The sequence below is a fragment of the Scyliorhinus canicula genome, chromosome 11, assembly GCF_902713615.1.
Source record: "Scyliorhinus canicula chromosome 11, sScyCan1.1, whole genome shotgun sequence".
Classification (NCBI taxonomy): Eukaryota; Metazoa; Chordata; class Chondrichthyes; order Carcharhiniformes; family Scyliorhinidae; genus Scyliorhinus; species Scyliorhinus canicula.
Window position 1 is genome coordinate 24,243,540 of NC_052156.1, and position 26,859 is coordinate 24,270,398.

The following is a 26,859-nucleotide window of genomic DNA, read 5'->3' on the forward strand; positions in this document are numbered from 1 at the left end:
CCTTGTCCTGTATCCCCTGGGGCGGTAGGTCGAAACCTGCCTCCGTGTAAAGTCCCTCATCTGCAGGTAGCGGAACCTATATCACCCAGGCAGCTCAAACTCCTCCTCCAAGTCCTCCTAGCACGGAAAGCTGCCGTCAAGAAACAGGTCCCCAAACCTCTCGATCTGCATCAGACACCTCCAAATCCCCCCATCCAGAACCCCCCCGGTGAAAACCGGCGGTTGCCACAAATAGGTGTCCATACTGACGCCCCCTCCACTCCATGTGCTTCCGCTACTGTCCCCACACCCTCAAGGCCGCCACTACCACCGGGCTTGTGCAGTACCGAGCCGGCAAGAACAGCGGAGGTGCCGTTAACAGTGCCCCTAAAGTTGTACCCCTACATGAGGCTGCCTCCACCAGCTCCAGTACTGCACATTATTAAACATACTGTTTCAGCAGCAGAGTAGATTTGGCATTGCAATGACAATCCCAACGTTGGGCTGATATCCATAGATGAGATCTAATTTTCTTTTGAGAGTCCAGATGGTAAAGCTAACCAACAGAAAAGCACCACACCCAAATCAGATCAGGTTTGCGTTTGGGTACTACCTGAAAGGATCACTGGAAAATGATCAGGACTAAGAATCAAAGCCAATTTTATCCAACTGAGGGGAGTAGAAGCTAATCATAGCACCCTCACTGTCAACCCAGCTATTGTCAGCTAGCTCAGCACACAATGGTGATTTAACCTGGATCCTACTGATCTGGGGTTAAAGTTTCACTGACATGTATCACGATTATTAACCACAATGTGAGATATCCTATTCTGCCTTTCATTACCTGCACAAGAGTTCAGTGGTAGCACTTTCAGCAACCTTCCCTAAAACTCTTAGGCTTTGATTCTGGAGATTTTCTCTTTGGTGAGAGACACTTATAACTACAGGATCAGAAAGCTGCAGCAACTTGTTGAACAAGTGGTGCTGAGGTTGCTCTGCATCAACCAATTCCTGTTGTTGGATGTGCCCCTTGTCAAGCTCAGAAGGTCCTGCTTCCTCTTCATTTCTATGCCTGATGAGTGCTGTATTTTTATTATGTAACTGTGTAGTTAAGACAGTGCCGTCTTCACTGTTGTGACTGGAGGTAGGGGCCAACAAGAATTTTCCAACTGTATGACTATGTGATACAAGGTGATACAAAACACCAAGTGCTGCAAGTGCGAAGTGTTCCAAATTATTGAAGCAATCATCCACATTTGAGGCAACAGATTCCCCAGAACTGGAGGGGCAGCAATTTCTACTTCCAGTAGGGCTTCTTCCTGCTTTTTCAGTGTGCAAAGCTTGGCAGTAAATATCAAGGTAATATTCTATTAGTGGCAAAAGGTGAACTGCACCAGGCAAGTCATTTTGACTTCTCAATTGGAGAGGAACTTTTCTTGTGTCCAATTTTTTTTCTGATGATTCCTGGTCCAAGATGAGCATGTTAATGCCGCACATGGCTAAGTGCTGAAGGTCACTAAGACTTGAAAGGGTTCTTTTCGTTCCAGCTTCAGAAGTTTTCCCCGTTGATGAAGACCCACTGCAAAGATAAACGGTTTTATTTTAGCACATTTTTATTATGTCTTCTCACTTTACACATATTCTGGATAGTCCAGCGAGGCTGCGTCTACAGTTATGAATCTAGACCCATAATGGCTGAGTGAACTTGGCAAATTAGATTGAATCTGTGAAACATGCTACGTGAGGCAAGTTGAAACATCAATGAAAACCAGGACCTAATTCCAGACTTTCTGCATGCAACCTAAATGCTGTGTCCTGAAATGATTGAGTACTGCAACAAAGTTTCTGTTTTAAAAAGTATACTTTGTAGATTCATCATCTATTCACATTTTTTTATAAATTGAGAAGTTTTTAGCTTTCGATCTTTAATAAAGGCTAAATATCGTGGCAGTTATATGCACATTGGATCACTACCATATTAAACACCAGAGTAATGATACTCCAAATGAAACAAACTGTTTCAATAGTATGCTGTAGATGACTTCCGGTTGCGGTGATGCGGAGCTAAGCCGCACGTTCGGTAGCTCCCGCTATTTATGGTCTTCTGGGCTCTTTTAAGGGCCTGCAGCAGTGCTGGTTGGACTTTTCCCCAGGTGGGAACACATCCACTGTGCTTATCTGCCGGTGGATGGATTGGACCAGGGAGCGGTCAAAAAAACGGCTTTGGAGCAGAGAAAGGTGCGAGGCAGGAAAAACAAGATGGCGGCGGGCGGGGAACGGGCAGCGTGGCAGCAGTGGGCGCAGGAGCAGCAGGAGCAGCTCCATCGCTGCTTCAGAGAGCTGAAGGCTGAGATCCTGGAACCGTTTAAGGCCTCGCTGGACAAGCTCATGGCGACTCAGACGGCTCAGGGTGCAGAGATCCGAGAGCTACAGCAAAAGGCCTCGGAGAGCGAGGACGAACTCCTGGGCCTGGCAGTGAAGGTGGAGTCGCAAGAGGAGCTTCACAAGAAATGGCTGGCAAGGATGGAGGAGATGGAGAACCACTCCCGTCGGAATAACCAGCGGATTCTGGGCCTCCCGGAGGGGCTAGAAGGTTCGGATTTGGGGGCCTACGTGGTTGTGATGCTGAACTTGTTAATGGGCACGGGGTCGTTCCAAGGACCCTTGGAGCTGGAGGGGGCCCATCGAGTGCTGTTGAGGAAGCCCAGGCCGAACGAGCCGCCTAGGGCGGTGCTAGTCCGCTTTCACCGCTTCGCTGACCGTGAGTGCGTGCTGAGATGGGCGAAGAAGGAAAGGAGCAGCAGGTGGGAGAATAGAGATCAGGATCTATCAGGACTGGAGCACGGAGGTGGTGAAGAGAAGGGCTGGTTTCAATCGGGCGAAGGGAGTGCTTCAGAGGAAGGGGATGAAGTTTGGCCTGCTACACCCGGCTCGCCTCTGGGTCACCTACAAGGACCACCAGCTCTACTTTGATTCTCCGGAGGAGGTCTGGGCCTTTGTCCAGGCAGAGAAGTTGGACTCGAACTGAGGACTGGGGGGTTGGGGAATGATGTACATAGTCTGGAGGCGCTGTCCTCCTTGGTATCCTTTCGTTTTTATTGGCTGTGTTTGATGTTGCCTTTTTGCTGTTCTGCTTTTTCGCTTTTTGGGGCTGTTATTTATTTATTTGGGTGCTTTTTCGTTTTTTCACTGGTGGAGGGTTGGGGAGCAGTCCCGCTGGGTCATGTGCCCGTCTTTTTCCTCGCGTGTTAGGTCAGGGGGCGGGGTTTGCGATGCAAGCGCAGGCTTTCTTCCCACGCTGGAGGAGTAGTGGGCATGGCCGGCACTGGTAGGGGGGAATGGTGGCTGTGTTGCATCGGGGGGGGGGGGGGGAGTCATCGGGATGGCGGGAGCAGCCGGGGTAAGCAGGAGTCGGCTGACCTACGGAAGTACAATGGTGGAGGTTACGCAGCTAGGGTGGCCCTAGCTTTGGGGGGGGGGGGGGGGGGGGGGGGGGGTGGTGGTACCGGGTTGCTGCTACAGGGGCCGTAGGGGAACAGCTGGTGAAGGGGGAGGTTGGGGTTCTCCGGGCACGTGGTGAGCCGAGGGAGAGCTATGGCTGACCGACGCAGAGGGAGGCGGATGACCCCCCAGGTTCGGCTGGTCACATGGAACGTGAGGGGGCTGAATGGACCGGTGAAACGGTCCCGGGTCTTGGCGCACCTGAAGGGGCTGGGAGCAGACATGGCTATGCTCCAGGAGTCGCACCTTAAGGTGGCGGATCAGGTGAGGCTGAGAAGAGGCTGGGTGGGGCAGGTGTTTCACTCGGGGCTTGATGCGAAGAATCGAGGGGTGGCGATCTTAGTTGGCAAGAACTTGTCGTTTGTTACGTCGAGAGTGGTGGCGGACAGTGCAGGTAGATACGTAATGGTGAGTGGTAGACTTCAGGGGGAGCGGGTGGTTCTGGTCAATGTGTACGCCCCCCAACTGGGATGATGCGGGCTTCATGCGGCGAATGTTGAGCCGGAATCCGGACCTGGAGACGGGGGGTTTGATCTTGGGAGGGGACTTTAATACGGTGCTGGATCCGGCTCTGGATCGTTCGAAGTCTAGGACGGGTAAGAGGCCGGCAGCGGCCTCGGTGCTGAGGGGGTTCATGGATCAGATGGGAGGGGTAGACCCTTGGAGATTTTTGAAGCCGGGAGGTAGGGAGTTCTACTTTTTCTCCCATGACCACAAGGCTTATTCCCGGATTGACTCTTTTGTTCTCAGCAGGGCGCTAATCCCAAGAGTGATGGGGGCGGAGTATTCAGCCAGATAGCCATATCTGACCATGCTCCGCATTCGGTGGACCTGGAGCTGGGGGAGAGAAAGGATCAGCGCCCGCTGTGGAGGTTAGATGTGGGGCTTCTGGCAGAGGAGGAAGTGTGGGGCCGGGTCCGTAGGGGTATAGAGGGGTATTTGGAAGCCAACGATAACGGGGAGGTGCAAGTTGGGGTGGTTTGGGAAGCGCTGAAGGCAGTGGTTAGAGGGGAGCTGATATCAATTTGGGTGCACAGGGAGAGGGGGGAGAGGGTTGAGAGGGAGAGGTTGGTGGAAGAAATAGTAAGGGTGGATAGGAGGTATGCGGATGTCCCGGAGGAGGGGCTTTTGAGGAAGCGTCGCAGTCTCCAAGCGGAGTTTGATATACTGACCACCCGGAAGGCGTTGGCGCAGTGGAGGAGGGATCAGGGGGCGGTATACGAGTATGGGGAGAAGGCAAGTCGGATGCTGGCCCACCAGCTCCGGAAGCGGGAGGCAGCGTGAGAGATAGGGGGAGTCACAGATGCAGGAGGGAACTTGGTGCGGGGTGGCAGGGACATTAATGGGGTGTTCAGATCCTTTTACGAGGGGCGGTGCCCCCGAGGAGGTGGGCGGGATGGACCGCTTTCTGGATAAGCTGGAGTTCCCAAGAGTAGAGGATGAGCTGGTGGAGGGTCTGGGGGCCCCAATCGAGTTGGAGGAGCTGATGGAGGCGCTGGGGAGCATGCAGACAGTGAAAGCACCGGGACCTGACGGGTTCCCGGTGGAGTTTTATAAGAAGTTTTCAGATCTGCTGGGCCCGCTGCTTGTGAGGACCCTGAATGAGGCGAGGGAAGGGGAGGCTCTGCCCCCGACGATGTCTAGAGCAATAATCTCACTGATCCTGAAGTGGGATAAGGACCCCCTCCAGTGTGGGTCTTACAGGCCGATTTCGCTCCTCAACGTGGATGCAAAGTAGTTGGCTAAGGTACTGTCCAGGAGGGTGGAAGATGGTGATCCATGAGGACCAAACGGGGTTTGTGAAGGGGAGGCAGCTGAATGACAATTTACGGCAGCTTCTTAATGTTATGATGATGGCGTCGGCAGCTGGGGAGGTGGAAATAGTAGCATCGATGGATGCGGAGAAAGATTTTGACAGGGTGGAGTGGAGCTACATGTGGGAAGTGCCGAGGAGGTTTGGGTTTGGTGGGGGATTCATCAGCTGGGTGAGGTTGCTGTATAGCTCCCCGGTAGCGAGTGTGGCGACGAACGGGAGGAGGTCAGAGGACTTTCGACTTTCCCGGGGGACGAGGCAGGGGTGCTCCTTGTCTCCCCTGCTCTTCGCGTTAGCGATTGAGCCCTTGGCCATGGCGCTGAGGGATTCGAAGAACTGGAGGGGGATTGTGTAGGGGGGGGGGGGGGGGGGGGGGGGGGGTGTGTGGCGGCACCGGCTGTCGTTGTACGCAGACGATTTACTGTTGTACATTGCATATCCGGTGGAGGGGATGCCAGAGGTGTTGAAGATACTTGGGGAGTTTGGGGATTTTTCGGGCTACAAGCTCAACATGGGGAAGAGTGAGCTGTTTGTGCTGCACCTGGGGGACCAGGAGAGGGAGATAGGAGAGCTCCCGTTGAAGAGGGCGGAGAGGAGCTTTAGATATCTTGGGGTCCAGATAGCTAGGAGCTGGTAAACTTTTCGAGGCTGGTGGAACAGATGGAGGAGGAGTTCAGGAGGTGGGACGCGCTGCCGCTCTCTTTGGCGGGTAGGGTCCAGTCAGTTAAGATGACGGTGCTCCCGACGTTTTTGTTTCTTTTCCAGTGCCTCCCCATATTGATTCCGAAGGCTTTTTTTAAGAGGGTTAATAAGAGTATTCTGGGGTTCATGTGGGCACGGAAGACTCCGAGAGTGAGGAGGGTATTCCTGGAGCGAGGAAGGGAGGTAGGCGGTTTGGCGTGGCCCAACTTGTGTGGGTATTACTGGGCTGCGAACATGGCAATGATTCGCAGGTGGGTGATGGAGGGGGAGGGTGCCGCATGGAAGAGGTTGGAGGTGGCGTCCTGTGTGGGTACGAGTTTGCAGGCATTGGTGATGGCCCCGCTCCCACTCCCCCGGCAAGGTACTCTACGAGTCCGGTAGTGGTGGCATCCCTCGAAATTTGGGGGCAGTGGAGGCGGCATAGAGGGGAAGTGAAGGCCTCAGTGTGGGCCCCGATACGGGGCAATCACCGGTTTGCACCGGGGAGAATGGATGATGGGTTTGGGAGTTGGCATAGGGCAGGCATCAGGCGGATGGGGGACCTTTTCCTCGATGGGAAGTTTGCGATTTTAGAGGAGTTGGAGGGGAAGTGGGGCCTCCCCCCGGGAAAGCTTTCAGGTATATGCAGATTAGGGCGTTTGTTAAGCGGCAGGTGGCGGAGTTCCCGCTGCTGCCGCCTAGGGGGGTGCAGGATAGGGTGCTCTCGGGGACGTGGGTCGGTGAGGGTAGGATCTCGGCAATTTATCAGATGATGCAGGAAGAGGAGGAGGCCTCGGTGGAAGAGCTGAAAGCAAAGTGGGAGGAGGAGCTAGGGGAAGAGATCAACGATGGGACGTGGGCGGATGCCCTGGGGAGGGTGAACTCGTCCTCTTCTTGCACACGGCTCAGCTTAATTCAGCTGAAGGTGCTGCACAGGGCGCACATAACTGGGGCCAGGATGAGCCGGTTCTTTGGGGGAGAGGACAGGTGTGGGAGGTGTTCGGGAGGCCCGGCGAACCACACCCACATGTTCTGGGCATCCGGTGTTGGAGGGGTTTTGGAAGGGGGTGGCGGGGACTTTGTCCAAGGTGGTCGGGTCCAGGGTGGAGCCGGGCTGGGGGCTCGCGATCTTTGGGGTAGCATCGGAGCCGGGAGTGCAGGAGACGAGAGAGGCCAGTACCCTGGCCTTTGCGTCTCTAGTAACCCGGCGTAGGATTCTCTTACAGTGCAGGGACGCGAAGCCCCCCTGGAGTCCGGAGGCCTGGATCAATGACATGGCCGGGTTCATCAGGCTGGAGAAGGTTAAGTTTGCCCTGAGGGGGTCGGTACAAGGGTTCTTCCGGCGGTGGCAGCCCTTTCTCGATTTTCTGGCGGAAGGTTAGAGGGTGGTCAATCTCAGCAGCAACCCGGGGGGGGGGTTTGGGGTTTGTTAAGGGGGTTTGATTTTACGACGGTGTTTGCTATTTTCTTCTTTTTTGTATTGTTATTAAGTTATTAATTTATTGCTTTGTACTGGGGGGGTGGATTTCTCTTTCTGTTTATTTCTCCACCTTGTTTACTTCATTGTTGGGAGAAAATTTGTTGTTGAAAAATTTGAATAAAAATTACCTTAAAAAAAATAGTATGCTTTAGCTGCTGTTCAGTAAAAAGGAATATTGGTTAAAAATAATGGATGCAAAATAAATGGCAGCAATAAAGACATGAAATGTAGTTGTTATTTGATGATTATATACAGAAGGTTTTCATATAAAGAGTTTAGGAGTGAATGAAACATCACTTAAAATACATTTTTGAATTTCAAAGTATACATATCTATACACATAAACTGTGCAGGATTTGAAGGGATGCACTGCAAGTGGGGAAAAGGACGTCAAGGGGCGGTACGGTGGCTCAGTGGTTAGCACTGCTGCTTCACAGCACCAGGGACCTGGATTTAATTCTGGCCTTGAGTGACTGTGGAATTTGCATGTTCTCCCAGTGTCTTCGAGGCTTCCTCCGGGTGCTCCAGTTTCCTCCCACAATCCAAAGATGTGCATGTTCGGTGGATTAACCATGCTAAAATTGCCCCTTAGTGTTCAAAGTTGTGCGGGTTAGGTGGGGTAACAGGGATTTGCGAAGGGGACGGGTGCGGGCCTCGGTAGGGTACTCTTTCAGAGGGTCGGAGCAGACTCAATGGGTTGAATGGCCTCTTTCTATGGATCCAAGTCTTGGATTTTATAGATAGAGCCAAGAGAAAATGTGTGGATGGCGTCTCAAGGTTTAGGCTGTTCATGCTGAGAATTTGGAAGTAGAATTCCGAGGTATGGAACCTATCTCATTTGCCTAACTAAACATAGCAAGACTTCATTATAAAATACGTTTGGAGGACAATGGGAGGTTTTAAATTTTGCTCGATTTTCAAAGCATTGCAGGCTGACTGTACTTTAAGCACCAAACGACTGTCTAGAAGGGACTGTTATTTTCTGAACTGAACTTCAGCAAGGCAGCTTAAGTACTAAAAAGAAAACCTTATCTACCTTGTTGGAATTCAAGAGGAACCTAAAATTAAAAAGATAAAATCTGCAATCATCTTTACCAACTTCAAAAAGAAAATAAACTTCTTTAGGGAAAAGTCAAATTACATATTTTCATTTTCTTCAATGTGCCTTCTTAGACAGCTGATAACTGCCACAATTCTATTTTCCTCATGTCATCAATCTATCCGTAGAGACAATAAGCAATGCAGATTGTTTGCAGTCAGTATTATGATGGAAAATAGTGTGATCGTCTGGCAAAATAATCTGCTGAAACAGTATTTCAAAAAGCCTTTCCAACTTTAGAATTAAGTGAATAAGATCATTTATTTATTCACCAAGGTTTCCTTGCACTATCCACCAACAACAAAATACTGCCAAAATGTTATTTTTCTTTCAAAAGATGTAATTTTAGGGCTGTTTAGTTTCAGCATATACTGATGTGGAAGTTTATTTATATTTCCATCTCTCACTTGCAACAAGTCATACTTACTTGCTAAGGCAACTGTGCTGTTGGGCCAAGCCAGAAACATTTTCCGAATTGCTGTTGAGAAGGTGGTTCAACCCTAAAGTCCCAGGACCAACTGGTTGGCTGAGCAATATGGTCATCAATAAGGCACCTTAAGAAGCACAAATTGCACAAAAAAAGTCATCATGCGGTCCTAATGTCAACAACTAATGCATAAGCAAAATGTAAGACAGCTTTCAGTTACAAACTTAAACAATTTCTAATCTGTGCAATTTAACGATTGATGCACCTGTTCCTTCGACCATTTTGGGTCTTGCCTTGAAACAAAACTTATTCCAATGATATAGGTTACAAAATTGGCCGATTTGCATTCCAGTGTCCATATATGCCTAAAGTTTGAAACAATGGAGAAATCTGGAGACCAACCTAGAAATATACAATCTGTGAAACAATGCAACAGCCTTTTCTATTTCGTCCTATCTCATGCATCCCCAAAATCAACAATTGTTAGTCCAAAGGACCAAACCTATGGAAGGGTCTAAATCTAAGAAACAAGACTGGCTTATAATGGCAGCTGAGATCACAAAATGAGAATCATGAGGAAACAATGATGACAACGACCTTCCCACATTTGCTGCCTCAGGGGCTACAGAATAAGAGTGTCGAGAACAGGAGTAGGAGAAGGGAAGGTCTCAGAGATCTAGAAGGAGCTGATGGAGTGGGAGGGATCCCCGATTGGGGAGGTGAAGAGAAAGTGGGAAGAAGAGCTGGTTGGGGGGGGGGGGTTGGAGGCCCTTAGGAGAAGTAATACTGCTTCGTTGTGCGTCAGGCTCAGCATGATACAGGTTTTTTTTTTAAATTTAGAGTTTCCAATTATTATTTTTTTTCCAATTAAAGGGCAATTTAGTGTGGTCAATCCACCTTACCTGCACATCTTTGGGTTGTGGGAGTAAAACCCACGCAGACACGGGGAGAATGTGCAAACTCCACACAGATAGTGACCCAGGGCTGGGATTCGAACCAGAGTCCACAGCGCCGTAGTCACAGTGCTAACCAATGCCCTCACCTGATACAGTTGAAGGTGGTCCGCAGGGTACATATGATTGTAGCCCGGATGAGCAGGTTCTTTGAGGAGGTGATGGATAGGTGAGGGTGCTGTGCGGGGTGTCCTGCGAACCACGTCCATATGTTTTGGCCATATCCGAGGCTCAGAGGTTTCTGGCAGGGGTTTGCTGACGTCATGTCAGAGGTCTTAAAAGTGAGGGTGGTGCCGAGTCCAGAGGTGCTGATCTTTGGTGTGTTGGAAGACCCGGGCGCCCAGGGGACGAAAGAGACTGATGTCCTGGCCTTTGTCTCCCTGGTGGTCCGGAGACGGATCTTTCTAGGTTGGAGACACTCAGAGCTCCCGAAGTCAGGGGTGTGGGTTAGCAACGTGGTGGGGTTTCTCAGACTCAAAATTTTTTTTTTACCCCAGATTAATTTTAAAAAAATATATAAATTTAAAGTACCCAATTACTTTTTCCAATTAAGGGGCAATTTAGCGTGGCCAATCCACCTAACCTGCACATCTTTGAGTTGTGGGGGTGAAACCCACGCATACACGTGGAGAATGTGCAAACTCCTAATGGACAGTGACCCAGGGCCGGGATTCGAACCCGGGTCCTCAGTGCCGTAGGCAGCAATGCTAACCACTGTGCCACCGTGCTGCCCTTACCCCAGATTAATAATAAATGTTATTTAGCAGGAGACATTATACAAAGGCCTTGAAAATCTGAGGAAATCTCACCATCGACCATTCCTCTGCAACTTCTTGTAACCATCTCAAGATCAGTTTTGGACCAGGTTACTTGCCCCCTCTCACCAGTACAAATAGAATGCGCAACAGAGCCTAAGAAGGAACAAAAGATTCACCAAGTCTGATCAAATAACATTAACTGAACTAAATGTCAAAGTTGTACCTTAAACCACGATGTAAATTGTACCAAACATTTGAGAAGAAGATCTTTGATATGCAAAAACACAAATCAAATAAAAAACAACAAAACGAGGTACATTTTACTCCTCACACTTCCTCCTCCACCTCCAGAAAAGTTTGAACACTGTGGCGAAGCTACAAAAAGAATACTTCACTCCTATGCTAGTTTTATTGCATACATATAATCCACAAGTACCAATAATTTAAAACCTCAAGAAGCATGGATGAAAAACAGTTACAATGGGAAGGGATGCAGCCCTTGGTAAGAAAAGTTTGAGGGAATGGACACTAAGAAACAGAGGTCAAACTGAAGATTTCAGTGGACTTGTCCAATGAAGAAGTCCGTGGCCTATTCTTAGGACACTCATTTGATGGCAAGGTAAGGATCATTAACTCCTCATGTAAGGAATTGTAAGAGTGCATCAGAATTTCACATTAACATCCCCCTCAACTTTGGTAATTTACTCCCCTGTCCTAAATTCCCAGGTTACTCTAGGGTCCCATCCATAGTGAGGCCCTCTGTATGCAGACAATATTTTCAGAATATTTACTCATCTTCAAAAGACACAGGAAAATAAGTTTCCAGAAACTAAATAATCAACATTCTTGTAAAGAGTTCTCACATTCTTCATAAAATATCACCTTTACAATCTACAAAGAATAATTGCTGCCACCTAAATAATCTCAGGAACCTACCTAATGTGTGCATTTTTAGAGGTTTCCTCAATAACTACTGGAGTAACTCCAGTTCCCCAAAGGGTGGCAATTTCTCCACAGCTTCAGAAACCTATGGAGTCCAAACAGTAATAACTGACTGGCATGTAGGAATTCCATCTAACACTAGGAAATTGAAGAAACTTGAAAAGTACAATAACTTTACCCCTGATATCCATTTGTTGAATGTAGTGTGCAATTGCCAAGCATTTACATAAAGCTTCTTAAAGAATCATTTGCCTAGTAACCTAATCAGAATGCAATTGTCCCACTATTCAGAAGTTTTACTTGTATTTTGCCATGCTAAAAGCAAGCACCACCTAAATCGGACTACAAAAGAATATTCTTTCTTCACTACAGATTCCAATTTTCTCTTTAAATGCAGGATTAATACTGGAGAAGGTAAACATGGACCTACATAGAAAATAAAAAGAGATTATAGATCAAATATCAAGTGCATATTTCCAGCTTGTACCAAAGTTATGGAAACTGCATGAATAGCACATTATCTACAGGAACATTGGCTAATCAAGGAGGCCTAGATAAGTCACATCCATGCATACCTCAAAAATATATCAAAAATAATGATAGCTTACCTTCAGATTGTCTGTTGTGTGAGAATTTCCCCTGAATGGAATTAAGTGAGGGGCTTTTTTTTGGCATTTCCCTCCTGGCAATGTGTAACTCTTTCAAATCCTTTGTGTCTGTAAATGCAAGAGTTAAAATTTGAACATTAATTAAAGTTCCATAACATTACCCAATTCTGCTCCTGCCTCATCCCATCTGACACAAACACTTAACGAATGGCTTTTGTTACCTCTCTAGATCAAACTATTTCAATGCTCTCCTACATAGCCTCCATCTTCTACACCTTGCATAAACTACAGATTACCCTAAAGTCTGCAGCCATCTCCAAATCCACACTAAACTCCCACTCAGCTCATTGTCCATGCTCAAGGACCTTATATTCCAGTTCCCTACACCTCCAAACAAATTCTCATCCTAGTGTTCAAATCACATTGTCTCAACCCACCAATAAACCTGCCTCAACTATTCCATGCTCTAACTCAAATGTCCTCCCTCTCCTGATAAAGGGTGCAGCAATGCATGTCAATTCAATTATCCATACTTCCAGGCTTTCAACTCTGTTCTCTATGTTTAAAAGTCATATTCTTCTGCAGGTGGCCAGAGTCAAGTATAGGGCAGACATGGCAGCTAGCCCATTACATTTAACTCTGTACAGACAGCCATGACGGAAACAAGGTCAATATGCAAACTGCGGTAATCTACAGCTGCAGCTCCACATTCTGGAGCAGTTCCAAGACCACTGATCTAGAGCAAGCAGGAAAGTACTCTTTTATTTCAGTTTCTGCAATGCAAGCTTTTTAACGAAGAATTTTCTTTTGTTTCTTTATATTTTGATGACTCTATTGTTTCTAACACTATTGAGGATACTTCTCACACATCAGTTACTTGACATTCAAATCTTGCCTGAACATACGATTTTAAAAGCAATATTTCACTGACCTGATTTCTAACACTGACAAGATCAGCATTTTAGGATCAAGTGAATACTACTCGCAACTAGAATCACGACACATTTCGTTTTCGAGAATTTAGTTCGTGAAAATGAATTTTGCTGCTACAAACTGCATTCCAACAATTCCTTTAGTTTAATTACCTTTTTTATTTAAATTTGAAGTACCCAATTCATTTTTTCCAATTAAGGGGCAATTTAGCAATGCCAATTTACCTACCCTGCATATCTTTGGGTTGTGGGGGGAAACCCATGCAAACATGGGGAGAATGTGCAAACTCCACAAGGACAGTGACCCAGAGCTGGGATTGAACCTGGGACCTCGGCGCCGTGAGGTAGCAGTGTTAACCGTTGCACCACCGTGCTGCCCTCAGTTTAAATAACTTAAAGCAATCAAAGAGAAAGGACCCGAGTGTTTAGAGTTGTGGTCGACTAAAACAGGCTCGAACAAAAATAAGCATGACAATTAAACAAGTGAGACAGCTCTATGTCATGAATAAAGCCTATATAAAATTGCATAGATAGAAGCGTACAAATCAGTGTTCCAATTGCACTTTATGGAGAAATTTCATAACTCTATCTTAAACATTCATAAAATACCTACACATTCATAATAATTACAACTTCACATAACATAGCAATCCAACATGCACAAATGTAAAGTGAAAAAACAGCATCACCTTCCTTATCAACCAAGAGCTCGTTAGCTGCTGGAGCAGAACAAACAGAATGTATAGGAGACATCGTTGCAGCAAATGCCTTTATATCAGGAAAATAATTCCCTGCAATCTGAGGGGAAGCACTACTCTCAGATTTTAAGGATCCAGATGAAATTTTCCTAGGGCTAAAGAGACATTTGTGTTTTTACAACTACATTGGAGATGTTAAGACATACATTGGAGATTAATAGAATAGAAATATTGCGAACAATTTGAACTTCGCGCCATAACCTATTCAAGATTTATGGTACCATTTAGCTTAAGCTATAAGAAGTAACAGGTATAACTTTATTTTGAAGATACAATAAATAATTTCACAAAGACATCTGATAAATGTTTTTTAAAAATTAGGCTGGACAATTTAACCTATGAGATTCCCAACCTCGGGTACTGAAACATTTTGATGGGTCATGCAATCTCAACTGCTATTTTGTTACAGTGTATAATTTTTAGCGCTTGGCCCCAAGTGAGAAACGCAAAAAGAATGAATAAGAACAGTGAACGAGTGAAAGTGATTTTTACATAAAACGTTCCTGGCCAAGCTGGTGGGAGAGAGTTGGAAACTTCCCCACAAGGTGGCAAACTACCAGCCACTGATTATATGCCAAACACTGGTCTTCCAGATAGAATGTTGTTTTCTTCAGCCCTTAAAACATTAAAACTTCCATTTTCAGGCTCAGACTGAAGTGGCACATCTCCAGCCTAGAGCTACAATTATCACATACAAATTGATCTCTTGCGCAAAAATCAAGATTTCCAAACTCTACATAGATAATAAAATGTCACAGAATATAAACCCCTAAACAACCACATTTAAATAACAATAATTCTAGAACTATTTTTCCTGCTTTTGAAACAAAAGCATTCTATTTACCATTCTCACTGGACAAGCCAATCTGTAAAAATGGTGGAATCCAATTAACCATTGATTTCAATCCACATTCATTGCCACTGCACAGGATTTGTGGATGTAAAGTAAACAAGTTTAGAGCACATGTTATAAGATAGCTAATTTCTTTATAGAGTGACCAAAATAAATACAGACAAGATTTTGAGTTTTCCTTTTAGTAAAAATTCTCTTACTATCAAGTGTTCCTCGAATAGGACTTCCGGTTGCGGCTATGCGGAGCTAAGTCGCACGTTCGGCAGATCCCGCCAGGAACGGACTTTTGGGCTCTTTTTAGGGCCCCCAGCGGCACTTTTTCCACGGTTCCCGACGTGGGAAGGAGCCAGCAACATTTCCCCGGCAGTATATGGCCTGGACCAGGAGTGGGGCGAGTAAGAAAGTGGTTGCAGCGCAAAAGCAGAAGCACAAGATGGCGGCGGGCGGAGACCAGGAGGCATGGAGGCAGTGGGCGCAGGAGCAGCAGGAGACTCTCCAGCGCTGCTTCAGGGAGCTTAAAGCGGAGCTGCTGGAGCCGTTGAAGGCTTCAATTGATAAGCTGATGGAGACCCAGACGGCCCAGGGGGTGGCGATTTGAGAGATTCGACAAAAGGCCTCCGAAAGAGAGGACGAGACCTTAGGCCTCGCGGTGAAGGTGGAGATGCACGAGGCGCTCCATAAAAAATGGCAGGAGAGGTTCGAGGAGATGGAGAACCGGTCGAGGCGGAAAAATCTGCGGATCCTGGGCCTTTCCGGAAGGGCTGGAGGGGTCAGACATGGGCCTATGTGGCCATCATGTTAAATTCGCTGATGGGAGCTGGGTCCTTGCAGGGGCCCCTGGAGCTGGAGGGGGCCCATTAAATATTGGCAAGAAGACCCAAGCCGAATGAGCCGCCGCGGGCAGTGCTGGTGCAGTTCCATCGGTTTGCTGACCGGGAGTGTGTGCTCAGGTGGGCCAAGAAGGAGCGGAGCAGCAAGTAGGAGAATGCGGTGGTGCAGATCTACCAGGACTGGAGTGCGGAGGTGGCAAAGAAGAGGGCCGGGTACAATCGGACGAAGGCGGCGCTGCACAGGAAGGGAGTGAAGTTCGGCATCCTACAGCCAGCGCGTTTGTGGGTCACCTACAAGGACCGGCACTTTTACTTTGAGTCACCCGAGGAGGCGTGGGCCTTTGTGCAGGCCGAGAAGTTGGACTCTAACTGAGGGCTGGGTGCGGGGTTCTGCATGCAATTGTGTTATATTGTGTTATATTTTGAGGGGGGTTCTCGGTTTAATGTTGGTTCTTTGTTGTTTTTAGGGCGGGTGGGGCACTGTTTTCTGCTTGGGTTTGTTGGATGGGCTCGAGGAGGGGGGCAGACCTGCAGTGTGGGGGCCTGATGGTGTGGAGGGGGGCTGAGGCCCCGCAAGGGGACCGGGCCGGTAAAGGGAGCTGCTGTAGGGGAAGTGGGAAGCGCGGTCTTTTTCCCGCGCTAAGGATTGAAAGGGGCGGGACCGGAGCTGGGAAGCGCGGGCTTTTTCCCGCTTGAGAGCGGGAGGGGGAGGAGGAAAGCCTGCTGGTGGACACTGGGGAGGAGGAGAAGTCCCACGCTGGGAGGGGTCGAAGGAGTAATGGGAGTAGCCGGGGTCAACAGGAGTCAGCTGACTTGCGGGAGCACAATGGGGGGAGCGACGTAGCTAGGGGGGGTCCTAATTGGGGGGGGGTTGGGTACCGGATTGCTGCTGGAATGGCCGAGAAGGAGCTGGAGTATGAGGAGGGGGTCGGGATAGGGGTCTGCCGCCGTGGGGAACGGGCTGAGCGGGGGGCACAGGCACGTGGCAGGCTGAGGAAGGGTAATGGCTAGTTGGCGGGGGAGGGGGGCAGGTAGCCCCCTGATCCGGCTGATAACCTGGAATGTAAGGGGACTGAATGGGCCGGTCAAACGGGCCCGCGAGTTTGCGCACCTGAAGGGGCTGAAGGCGGATGTGGCCATGCTTCAGGAGACACACCTGAAGGTGGCAAGGTTAGATTGAGGAAGGGATGGGTAGGCCAGGTGTTTCATTTGGGGCTGGATGCAAAAAATCGGGGGGTGGCGATCCTGGTGGGGAAGAGGGTATCGTTCGAGGCGTTGAATGTGGTGGCGGACAGTGGCGGGATGTATGTGATGGTGAGCGGTAAGCTGCAGGGGGAGCGGGTGGTGCTGGTCAACGTATACGCCCCAAATTGGGATGATGCGGGTTTCATGTGGCGCATGTTGGGCCGGATTCCAGATTTGGAGGCGGGGGGTATGATAATGGGGGGGGGATTTCAATACAGTGCTGGACCCGGCACTGGATCGATCCAGATCCAGGACGGGGAGGAGGCCAGCGGCGGCTAAGGTGTTGAGGGGGTTTATGGACCAGATGGGAGGGGTGGATCCATGGAGGTTTGCAAGGCCGAGGGCCAGTGAATTTTATACTTCTCCCATGTGCATAAGGCCTATTACCGGATTGATTTTTTCGTTATGAGTAGGGCGCCGATTGTGAGGGTGCAGGATGCTGAGTATTCGGCGATCACCATTTCTGACCATGCCCCGCACTGGGTGGACCTCGAGCTGGGGGAGGAGAGGGACCAGCGCCCGCTTTGGCGCTTGGAGGTGGGGCTGCTGGCGGACGAGGAAGTGGGCGGACGGGTTCGAGGATGTATCGAGAGGTACCTGGAGGCCAATGACAATGGGGAGGTCCGAGTGGGGACGGTTTGGGAGGCACTGAAGGCGGTGGTTAGGGGGGAGTTAATCTCCATTCGAGTCCACAGGGAGAGGAGAGAGCAGAGAGAGAGGGAGAGACTGGTGGGGGGAGATGGTGAGGGTGGATAGGAGATACGGGGAGGCTCTGGAGGAGGGATTGCTGAGGGAGCGGCGTAGTCTCCAGGCTGAGTTTGACTTGTTGACCACCAGAAAGACGGAAGTTCAGTGGAGGAAGGCACAGGGAGCTCTGTATGGATATGGGGAGAAGGCGAGCAGGATGCTGGCGCACCAGCTTCGTAAGCTGGAGTTAAGGATAGGGGAGGGAATGTGGTGCGAAGGGGGGTAGACATTAATGGGGTCTTCAGGGACTTTTATGAGGAACTGTATCGATCCGAACCCCCGGTGGAGGAGGGGGGGATGGGGCGCTTCTTGGACCGGTTGAGATTCCCAAGGGTGGAGGAGGGACAGGTGAAGGGACTGGGGGCGCCGGTTGAGCTGGAGGAGCTGGTCAAAGGGATAGGGAGCATGCAGTCGGTGAAAGCGCCGGGGCCAGATGGGTTCCCGGTCGCATTTTATAAAATGTACGCAGACCTGCTGGGCCCCCTGTTGGTTAGGACCTTCAACGAGGCTGTTATATCCCTGTTAAATCTCTGCCTCCGACGATGTCTTGGGCACTGATCTCCTTGATCCTCAAGCGGGACACGGATCCCCTGCAGTGTGGGTCATACAGGCCGATCTCACTCTTAAATGTAGACGCCAAGCTGTTGGCAAAGATCTCAGCCACGAGGACTGTGTGTCGCAAGTTATCCACGAGGATCAAACGGGGTTCATGAAGGGGAGGCAGCTGAACACTAACAGACGGAGGCTCTTGAATGTTATAATGATGCCGGCGGTGGAGGGGGAGGCGGAGATAGTGGTGGCATTGGACGCGGAGAAGGCCTTTGCTAGGGTTGAGTGGGGGTACTTGTGGGAGGTGTGAGAGGGGTTTGGGTTTGGGGAGGGGTTTGTCAAGTGGGTGAGGCTGTTATATATGAGGCCCCGATGGCGAGCGTGGCCACGAATAGGAGGAGGTCGGAGTATTTCCGGTTATACCGAGGGACGAGGCAGGGGTGTCCCTTGTCCCCCCTGCTTTTTGCGCTGGCAATTGAACCCCTGGCCATGGCATTGAGGGAGTCGAGGAACTGGAGGGGGCTGGTGCGAGGTGGGGAGGAACACCGAGTGTCCCTCTACGCTGCCGACCTATTGCTGTATGTGGCGGACCCGGTGGGGGGAATGCCGGAGGTGATGAGGATTCTTAGGGAATTTGGGGATTTCTCAGGATACAAGCTCAACTTGGGGAAGAGCAAGCTGTCCGTTGTACACCCGGGGGACCAGGAGGGGGGGAAATCGGTAGGCTCCCACTAAGAAGGGCGGAGAGGAGCTTCAGGTACTTGGGGGTCCAGGTGGCCAGGAGCTGGGGGGCCTTGCATAAACTTAATCTCACGAGACTGGTGGAGCAAAAGGAGGAGGAGTTTAACAGGTGGGATATGCTGCCGCTGTCTCTGGCGGGTAGGGTGCAATCCGTCAAGATGACGGTGCTCCCGAGATTTCGGTTCCTGTTCCAGTGCCTCCCCACCCTGATCCCAAAGGCCTTTTTCAGGCGGGTTAACAGGAGCATTACGGGATTTGTGCGGGCGCATGGGACCCCGAGGGTGAGAAGGGTGTTTCTGAAGCGGAGCAGGGATAGGGGGGGCTGGCGCTGCTCAACCTCTGTGGGCATTATTGGGCTGCCAACGCAGCGATGGTGCGCAAGTGGGTGATGGACGGGAAAGGGGCAGCATGGAAGAGGATGATGATGGCGTCCTGTGTGGGCACGAGCCTGGAGGCGCTGGTAACGGCGCGCTGCCGCTCTCTCCAATGAGGTATACTACGAGCCCGGTGGTGGCGGCTACCCTCAAAATTTGAGGGCAATGGGGACGGCACAGGGGGGAAGTGGGGGCCTCGATGGAATCCCCGATACGGGGGAACCACCGGTTTGTCCCGGGGAGAATTGATGGCGGGTTCCTGAGCTGGCACAGGGCAGGTGTTAGGAGGCTGAGGGACCTGTTCGTAGACAGGAAATTTGCGAGCCTGGGTGAGTTGGAAGGGAAGTTCGGGCACCCCCTGGGGAACACCTTTAGGTACATGCAGGTAAGGGCGTTTGTCAGGCGGCAGGTGGCAGAGTTCCCTCTGTTGCCGCCGCGTGGGGTCCAGGACAGGGTGCTCTCGGGGGTGTGGGTTGGAGAGGGGAGGATCTCGGCAACGTACCAAGTGATGCAGGAGGTAGACGAGGCCTCGGTGGAGGAGCTGACGGGTAAATGGGAGGAGGAGCTGGGTGAGGAGATTGAGGTGGTGATGTGGGCGGACACCCTAGGAAGGGTGAACTCCTCCTCTTCTTGTGCGACGCTTAGCCTCATACAGTTTAAGGTGCTGCATAGGGCTCACATGACCGTGACAAGGATGAGCCGGTTTTTTGGGAACGAGGACAGGTGTATTAGGTGCTCAGGGAGCCCAGCAAACCATGCCCATATGTTCTGGGCATGCCCAGCGCTGGGGGAATTTTGGAAGGGCGTAGCAAGGACGGTGTCGAGGGTGGTAGGATCCAGGGTCAAACCGGGCTGGGGGCTCGCAATATTTGGAGTTGCAGAGGAGCCGGGAGTGCAGGAGGCGAAAGAGGCCGGCATTCTGGCCTTTGCGTCCCTAGTAGCTCGGTGGAGGATTCTTCTTCAGTGGAGGGATGAGAGACCCCCAAGCGTGGAGGCCTGGATCAATGATATGGCAGGGTTTATTAAATTGAAGAGGGTGAAATTTGTCCTCAGGGGGTCAGTGCAGGGGTTCTTCAAGAGGTGGCAACCATTCCTAGATATCCTGGCAGAACGGTAGAAAAAGGCCAGCAGCAGCAGCAACCCGGGGGGAGGCGGGGATGTTTTTTTTGTTTTGGGCTGAAGGGATGTGTATATTTGTTCTTCATTAATGACGGGCGTTAATTTATTTTTCTTTTTGTATACATTGGGGGGGGGGTTGTTCTTTCTTTTCCTGATATTTTTTGTTATTGATATTTTGTGAAAATTTGAATACAAATTATTATTTTTTTAATGTTCCTTGAATAGCTAAATTTAGGACATACACTTAGCTACTCTCACACTTAGCTACTCTCACGTACCTGATTTTAGCAACACTCGGAAGAGACTTGGCCATTCTTTCACAGTTTTTAAGTTTTGAACGCAGCTCATTCATCTCTGCTTCTTTAAATTGCAGTTCAGACTGCAGTGACTGTACCTGAAGTTCACAAAAACACAAAGTTAGCTAAAATATATTTTCCCGAGACAAGAGTAAGTTAAAATCAATGTGTAGTGAATCAATTTGAAAACATTGATGATGTCATGGGCTTTAGACAAAAGCTTGTCTTTGTAAAACCTAAGTAGCAAAAAACCTTTCCTGCCGAGCTAGCCAATCTCAAAATGGATCAGAGTGCTTCAAAAATCCCTGGGCTCGAGAATTAAAATCAAGCTGAATTGGGGAGGAGGGATAAAAAGGTAGGACTCCCCTTCTAGTATCCTGAGGGTGCATATGGGCAGCACGGTAGCACAGTGGTTAGCACTGTTGCTTCACAGCGGCAGGGACCCGGGTTCGATTCCCAGCTTGGGTCAGTCTGTGCTGAGTCTGCATGTTCTCCCTGTGCCTGCGTGGGTTTCCTCTGGGTACTCCGGTTTCCTCTTACAAATCCTGAAACACGCGCTTGTTAGGGGAATTGGACATTCTGAATTCTCCCTCAGAACAGGCGGTGTAATGTGGCCACTAGGGATTTCCATAGTAACTTCATTGCAGTGTTCATGTAAGCCTACTTGTGACACTAATAAAGATTATTATTATGTCTACCTACAAGTGGGTGAAAACAATTTATGACTCAACCTTGATGGCTTCCATGGTCAAGTAACCTGTCGATTTTCAATGCCTTGGTTTGCACCTGTGCCTTCACCACATCATAAAGTGCATTCAAGAGACAAAGGGAAAATTAGGCACTGGAAATCATGTTTATGTTTCAGTGCTTTTATGTTTCAATACTTAACTAAAAAAATATTATCTTATGGCAGCAATGAAGCAACACACGGCAGTAATGATGGAAAAGAATGGATCATGTAATTCCTTACACAAGCTTTAATGTTGATAGGGTTGAATGAAGAGGGGCGGAGGATTGTGTGGAATATAAATGCCAGCATGTACCATTGGGCCAAATGGCCTGTTTCTGTGTTGCAGACACAATACAACTCGATGCAAGTTCTAAATTCCAACAAGCAGTTCGAGGCAAGCAATGAATGAAGGATAGGCACTTTCCCATAGACAAGAGCAAGCTAAAATCATTCTACTGCACCCATTATCAGAAGTTATAGAATAGGACTGACACAGGACAGGTGTCAGGAACTGACTACAGAATCTTAAACAGTGTGGACCTGTGAAGGAGATGGCTTGGTGGGCTGTATTCCGGAATAGAGGTTACATAAGATTAATGAGAAACTAATCCTGTTGTGCCGTGTTCTTACTGGTCTCATACCTTTCGGGAGAGCTCCTTTTCTCTCTGGCTTTGTGCTTCTGTTTTCTCCCTTTCATTGAGTAAATACTGTCTTTTCTGCTGATCAAATTCAGATTCCACACTCCGTAAAGAATCTCGCAAAACTCGGATTTCACCATTTTTAACCTGCACTTCTTCTTGTAGTTCATTAAACTGCATTAATAAAACAAATTTTCAATGCATACAGAGTATCATGACAAATATCCTGAATAAACTCAAACATGTAATGGCATTTACCTAGCCATGGCTAGTTTTCTCTGTTTGGAGAAAATGAAGTTCGCCTTGAGAGGGTCACTGTTAGGGTTCGCCCGGAGGTGGCAGCCGTTCGTCGGCTTCTTCACGGAGAATTAATCGTCAGCAGAGAGGTGGGGGTTAGGTTAGCGTAGATTAGGGGGTTAATTAATGGTGGGATCTGTTGGGGAGGGAGGTTGTATTTGTACAATGTTTATATTTTCATGTACATTGTTTATATTGCTGCTGTTACAATGCCAAAAAAAACCTCAATAATATGTTTATATTAAAAAGAAATGCTCCCAACATTCAGCAATGGCGGGCAGAAGACATCCCTGGTCAGACACGTGATGTAAATAAATTGGAGCCTTGGCCATCACCAGCAATAGCTGCAACATGCTTGTAACAGTGTGTTGCAGAGCAACACAGACTCATTTGGGGGTTTTGGGGGGGGTGTGTGTGTGTGTGTGTGTGTGTGTGTGTGTGTGTGTGGTGTGTGTGTTGTGCAGTTGACTCCAGTGACTGGTCAGCCAACGTGGATCACATTGATCTCAACACCAGAGTTCTATCCCTGATCATCTGCTACAAGAGAGGATCTAACCATTGCCCCTTGACATTCAATGGCATTACCATCGCTGAATCCCCTACAATCAACATCCTGGGGGTTACCATTGACCACAAATGAACTGGACTAGCCATATAAATGAAATGATATGAAGTTGCTCAAGTGTAGAGGACCATAGGCTGCCCTTTTTGAGAGAGAGAGAGCTGACTCTCTCTCTGGTGTGATTTAACCCAAGGGTCACGACTCCTTCAGCTAGGGGCAGTTGAGAAGGCAGGACCTTCATGAATAACATCAGCCAGTAGGGGAATTGAACCCGCGCTGTTGGTGTCACTCCACATCATGAACCAGCCATCTAGCCAACTGAGCTAACTGACCCTCCAGCCATATAAATATTGTGGCTACCACAGAAGGTCAAAATGCTGCAGTGGATAACTCATGTTCTGACTTGCCAACACCTGTCCACCACGTACAAGGCACAAGGAGTGTAATACTCTTCACTTGCCTGGATGAGTGCGGCTCCAGCAACACGCAAGAAGCTTGTATCATCCAGGACAAAGCAGCCCACAAACATTCAACCCCTCCACCACCAATGAACAGTGGCAGCCACACGTACCACCTACAAGATGCACTGCAGGAACTCATCAAGGTTCTAGGCAGCACTTTCCAAACCCACGACCATTGTTTGATTCAGTAACAACCCTTTTAGCAGAAAAAGTACATATACACCACCTGTTGCCTCAGCTTCTCATGTTGTTCTTGAAGAACTTCAAATCCAAATGAATCAGTATTGTTACTTTGAATGAGACCATTCCCTGTGTAAAAAGGGAATAGGAAATTGAATTTACAAAGTTGAGATGCTCATCCCCAATCTTGCATAACCACACTATATCTTTTGTGTATTGTTTTCTGTTATGTGCACAACGTATGCATACAATATTTTTTCCATCTCTTGCTCAGGATTCCATAGAAACCAAAAATGCTGTCTCTTTCTCAACAACTCTCCTCACCTCCCGCATCCCACATATTTTCCCCTCTCTTCACATCTTCATTGTCCCATTTCTCTTTCCCATACTTTCTGCTCAAATTTTCTCTGACTGGTCTCTTCCTCCCTATTGTTTTCCATTTGCTTTTCTAATCCGCACACCTCCTTTTCTCTACCCTGATTTGTTTTCTCTCTATCATAAACTCACTTCTAAATTTATCCATTTACACTTTTAACATCCTTTTCCCTTTCGCATATTCTGCCAATAACTGTTAAACATTTTCTAGCCCTTAGGCAGGAGTGAACTGCTGAGACTGTAAATGGTACAAGAAATTCCCATGCCCGAGAAGGTGATCGAGAGGATCTGAAAACAACACCCAACCACTACATAATGATTCGGGACTGAGCAAGAGAGTGGGCTTTTACTCCATGGTTTTAGATGAAGGACTTCTTCCATCGGGCAGGAGATACAAAAGTCTGAGAACGCACAAACAGATTCAAAAACAGCTTCTTCCCCGCTGTTACGAGACTCCTAAATGACCCTGTTATGGACTGACCCGATTAATACTACACCCCTGTATGCTTCACCCGATGCCAGTGTCTACGTATTTACATTATGTATCTTGTAATGCCCTATTTGTATTTTCCTTTTATTTTATTTTCATGTACTAAATGATCTGTTTGAGCTGCTCGCAGAAAAATACTTTTCACTGTACCTCGGTACACGTGACAATAAACAAATCCAACCCAATCCAATGACATTTTCTATTAAGAACCACCTTTATAAGACACACAGTCCTGTACGTATGATGTCCATGCTCACTCTTGGGAAAGATGTATAAAATGTTTTCCAAAAAGGGCACTCATTTTGCATTGAGGGCAGGTTGGTCAGTTGCTAGTCAAAGAGTTTAATAGAGTCACTGCTGAATTGATAGGGAAGGTGTTCGCCTGAGGTTTTTGCTTAGAGTTTAAAGGATGGCAGCATATTGGGTGCTTATTTATAACTTCTTGATGATTTTTTTGTAAAAATTTGTTCCAGAAATATTTATTTTGCGTTGCTTGTTCCAGAACTCTATCAAAATGTATGACATGGGGAAGTCTTACACATATGCATAATAGCCTCGATTTTCAGTTTTCACACTAAATGAACAGAATCCTGCAATTCACAGATACTGGTAAGAATCAAGAGGACTATCCAGTTCAATGTTTTAAAAAATGGCCCTAGCTATAAACAAATTCTGAATAGAATACTACAAATACTGGTAAAATCTTGGAATTCCAGATAATAAATACGGAATGAAAGCAAAATACTGCAGATGTTGGGAATCAGAAATAAAAGCTGATAATGCCAGGTCTATCTCCATTTCTGTGACAGACTGACTGCCAATATTAATTACAAGCCCATTGACTAACTACCTCGATTACTACGTCTCACAACCCGCTTCCTGCATGAACTCCATCCCATTCTCCCAGCTTCTCTGACTTTGTTGTGATGATGCTACCTCCCAAAATGGTGCTTCTAACATGTCTTCCTTTTTTTCTGTGGTTGACAGAACACTCAGCCATGTCCAACCCATCTCCCACACCCCTTCCCCTCCCTCCCAGAACCATGAGTTCCCCTTGTCCTCACTGACCCTTGTTCCACAATTAACATATTCTGCTATCTTACCTTCATGTCAGCATCAGCAGCTTCTTTAGTCTTTTAACACTATACTAACACTCCCTTTGCCTTGAGAACATATGATCTTTGTCAAATCTCGCCTCCTTCCCTTCTATCTCAGACTTTCTACTTTGCTCAAAACGCTCGACATGCCCCCCCCCCCCCCCCCCTCCCCCTCTTGAAGAATTTATCACATTTCTCCCTATTTGAGCTCGAACGGAGAGTCACATGGACTCGAAACATTAACTCTGATTTGCTTTCCACAGACGGTGCCAGACCGGAGTTTTTCCAGCTGTTTTTATAATAAAAATGGAATTTTGCTTCATTGGTCACTGTAAAAGACAGAGCCCTGCACCAACCCTACTTTTGTAATGCCACTGTTCACAAACTGTTGGCATATGATCAAGTTGCTTCTCCGGATCTCGAATAACGATGAGTCCGAATACAGGAGGGAGATAGAGAACCTAGTGGAGTGGTGTAACGACAACAATCTCTCCCTCAATGCCAGCAAAACTAAAGAGTTGGTCACCGACTTCAGGAAGCAAAGTACTGTACACACCCCTGTCAGCATCAACGGGGCCGAGGTGGAGATGGTTAGCAGTTTCAAATTCCTAGCGGTGCACATCACCAAAAATCTGTCCTGGTCCACTCACGTCGACGCTATCGCCAAGAAAGCACAACAGCGCCTATACTTCCTCAGGAAACGAAGGAAATTCGGCATGTCCACATTAACCCTTACCAACTTTTACAGATGCACTATAGAAAGCATCCTATCGGGCTACATCACAGCCTGATATGGCAACTGCTCGGCCCAGGACCGCAAGGAACTTCAGAGAGTCGTGAATACCGCCCAGTCCATCACACGAACCTGCCTCCCATCCATGGACTCCATCTACACCTCCCGCTGCCGGGGGAAAGCAGGCAGCATAATCAAGGATCCCTCCCACCCGGCTTACTCACTTTTCCAACTTCTTCCATCGGGCAGGAGATACAAAAGTCTGAGAACACGCACGAGCAGACTCAAAAACAGCTTCTTCCCCACTGACACCAGACTCCTAAATGACCCTCTTATTGACTGACCTCATTAACACTACACCCTGTATGCTTCAACCGATGCCAATGCTTATGTAGTTACATTGTATATCTTGTGTTGCCCTATTATGTATTCTCATGTATTTTCTTGAATTTTGTTTAATTCCCTTTTCTTCCCATGTACTGAATGATCTGTTGAGCTGCTTGCAGAAAAATACTTTTCACTGTACCTTGGTACACATGAAAATAAACAAATCCAATCCAATCCAATCCAACATTAAGATCTGATGAGTTGAAAATTGTTCAAGAAATCTT

At 48.2% G+C, this 26,859-nt stretch overlaps 1 protein-coding gene across 3 annotated transcripts in view; it reads right to left on the reverse strand.

The window, feature by feature from the left end:
• LOC119973930 (ATR interacting protein) overlaps nt 1-26,859 on the reverse strand; it is a 59,924-nt gene that overhangs the window by 19,646 nt on the left and 13,419 nt on the right. For all 3 annotated transcript variants that reach the window (XM_038812587.1, XM_038812585.1, XM_038812586.1), the window contains 8 exons: nt 23,600-23,682; nt 22,057-22,227; nt 20,668-20,783; nt 13,863-14,026; nt 12,242-12,349; nt 10,743-10,844; nt 8,981-9,107; nt 824-1,558 (listed from right to left, as the gene is read on the reverse strand). In XM_038812587.1, coding sequence (XP_038668515.1) covers nt 824-1,558; nt 8,981-9,107; nt 10,743-10,844; nt 12,242-12,349; nt 13,863-14,026; nt 20,668-20,783; nt 22,057-22,227; nt 23,600-23,682 — 1,606 coding nt within the window. The remainder of the gene's footprint in view (nt 1-823; nt 1,559-8,980; nt 9,108-10,742; nt 10,845-12,241; nt 12,350-13,862; nt 14,027-20,667; nt 20,784-22,056; nt 22,228-23,599; nt 23,683-26,859) is intronic.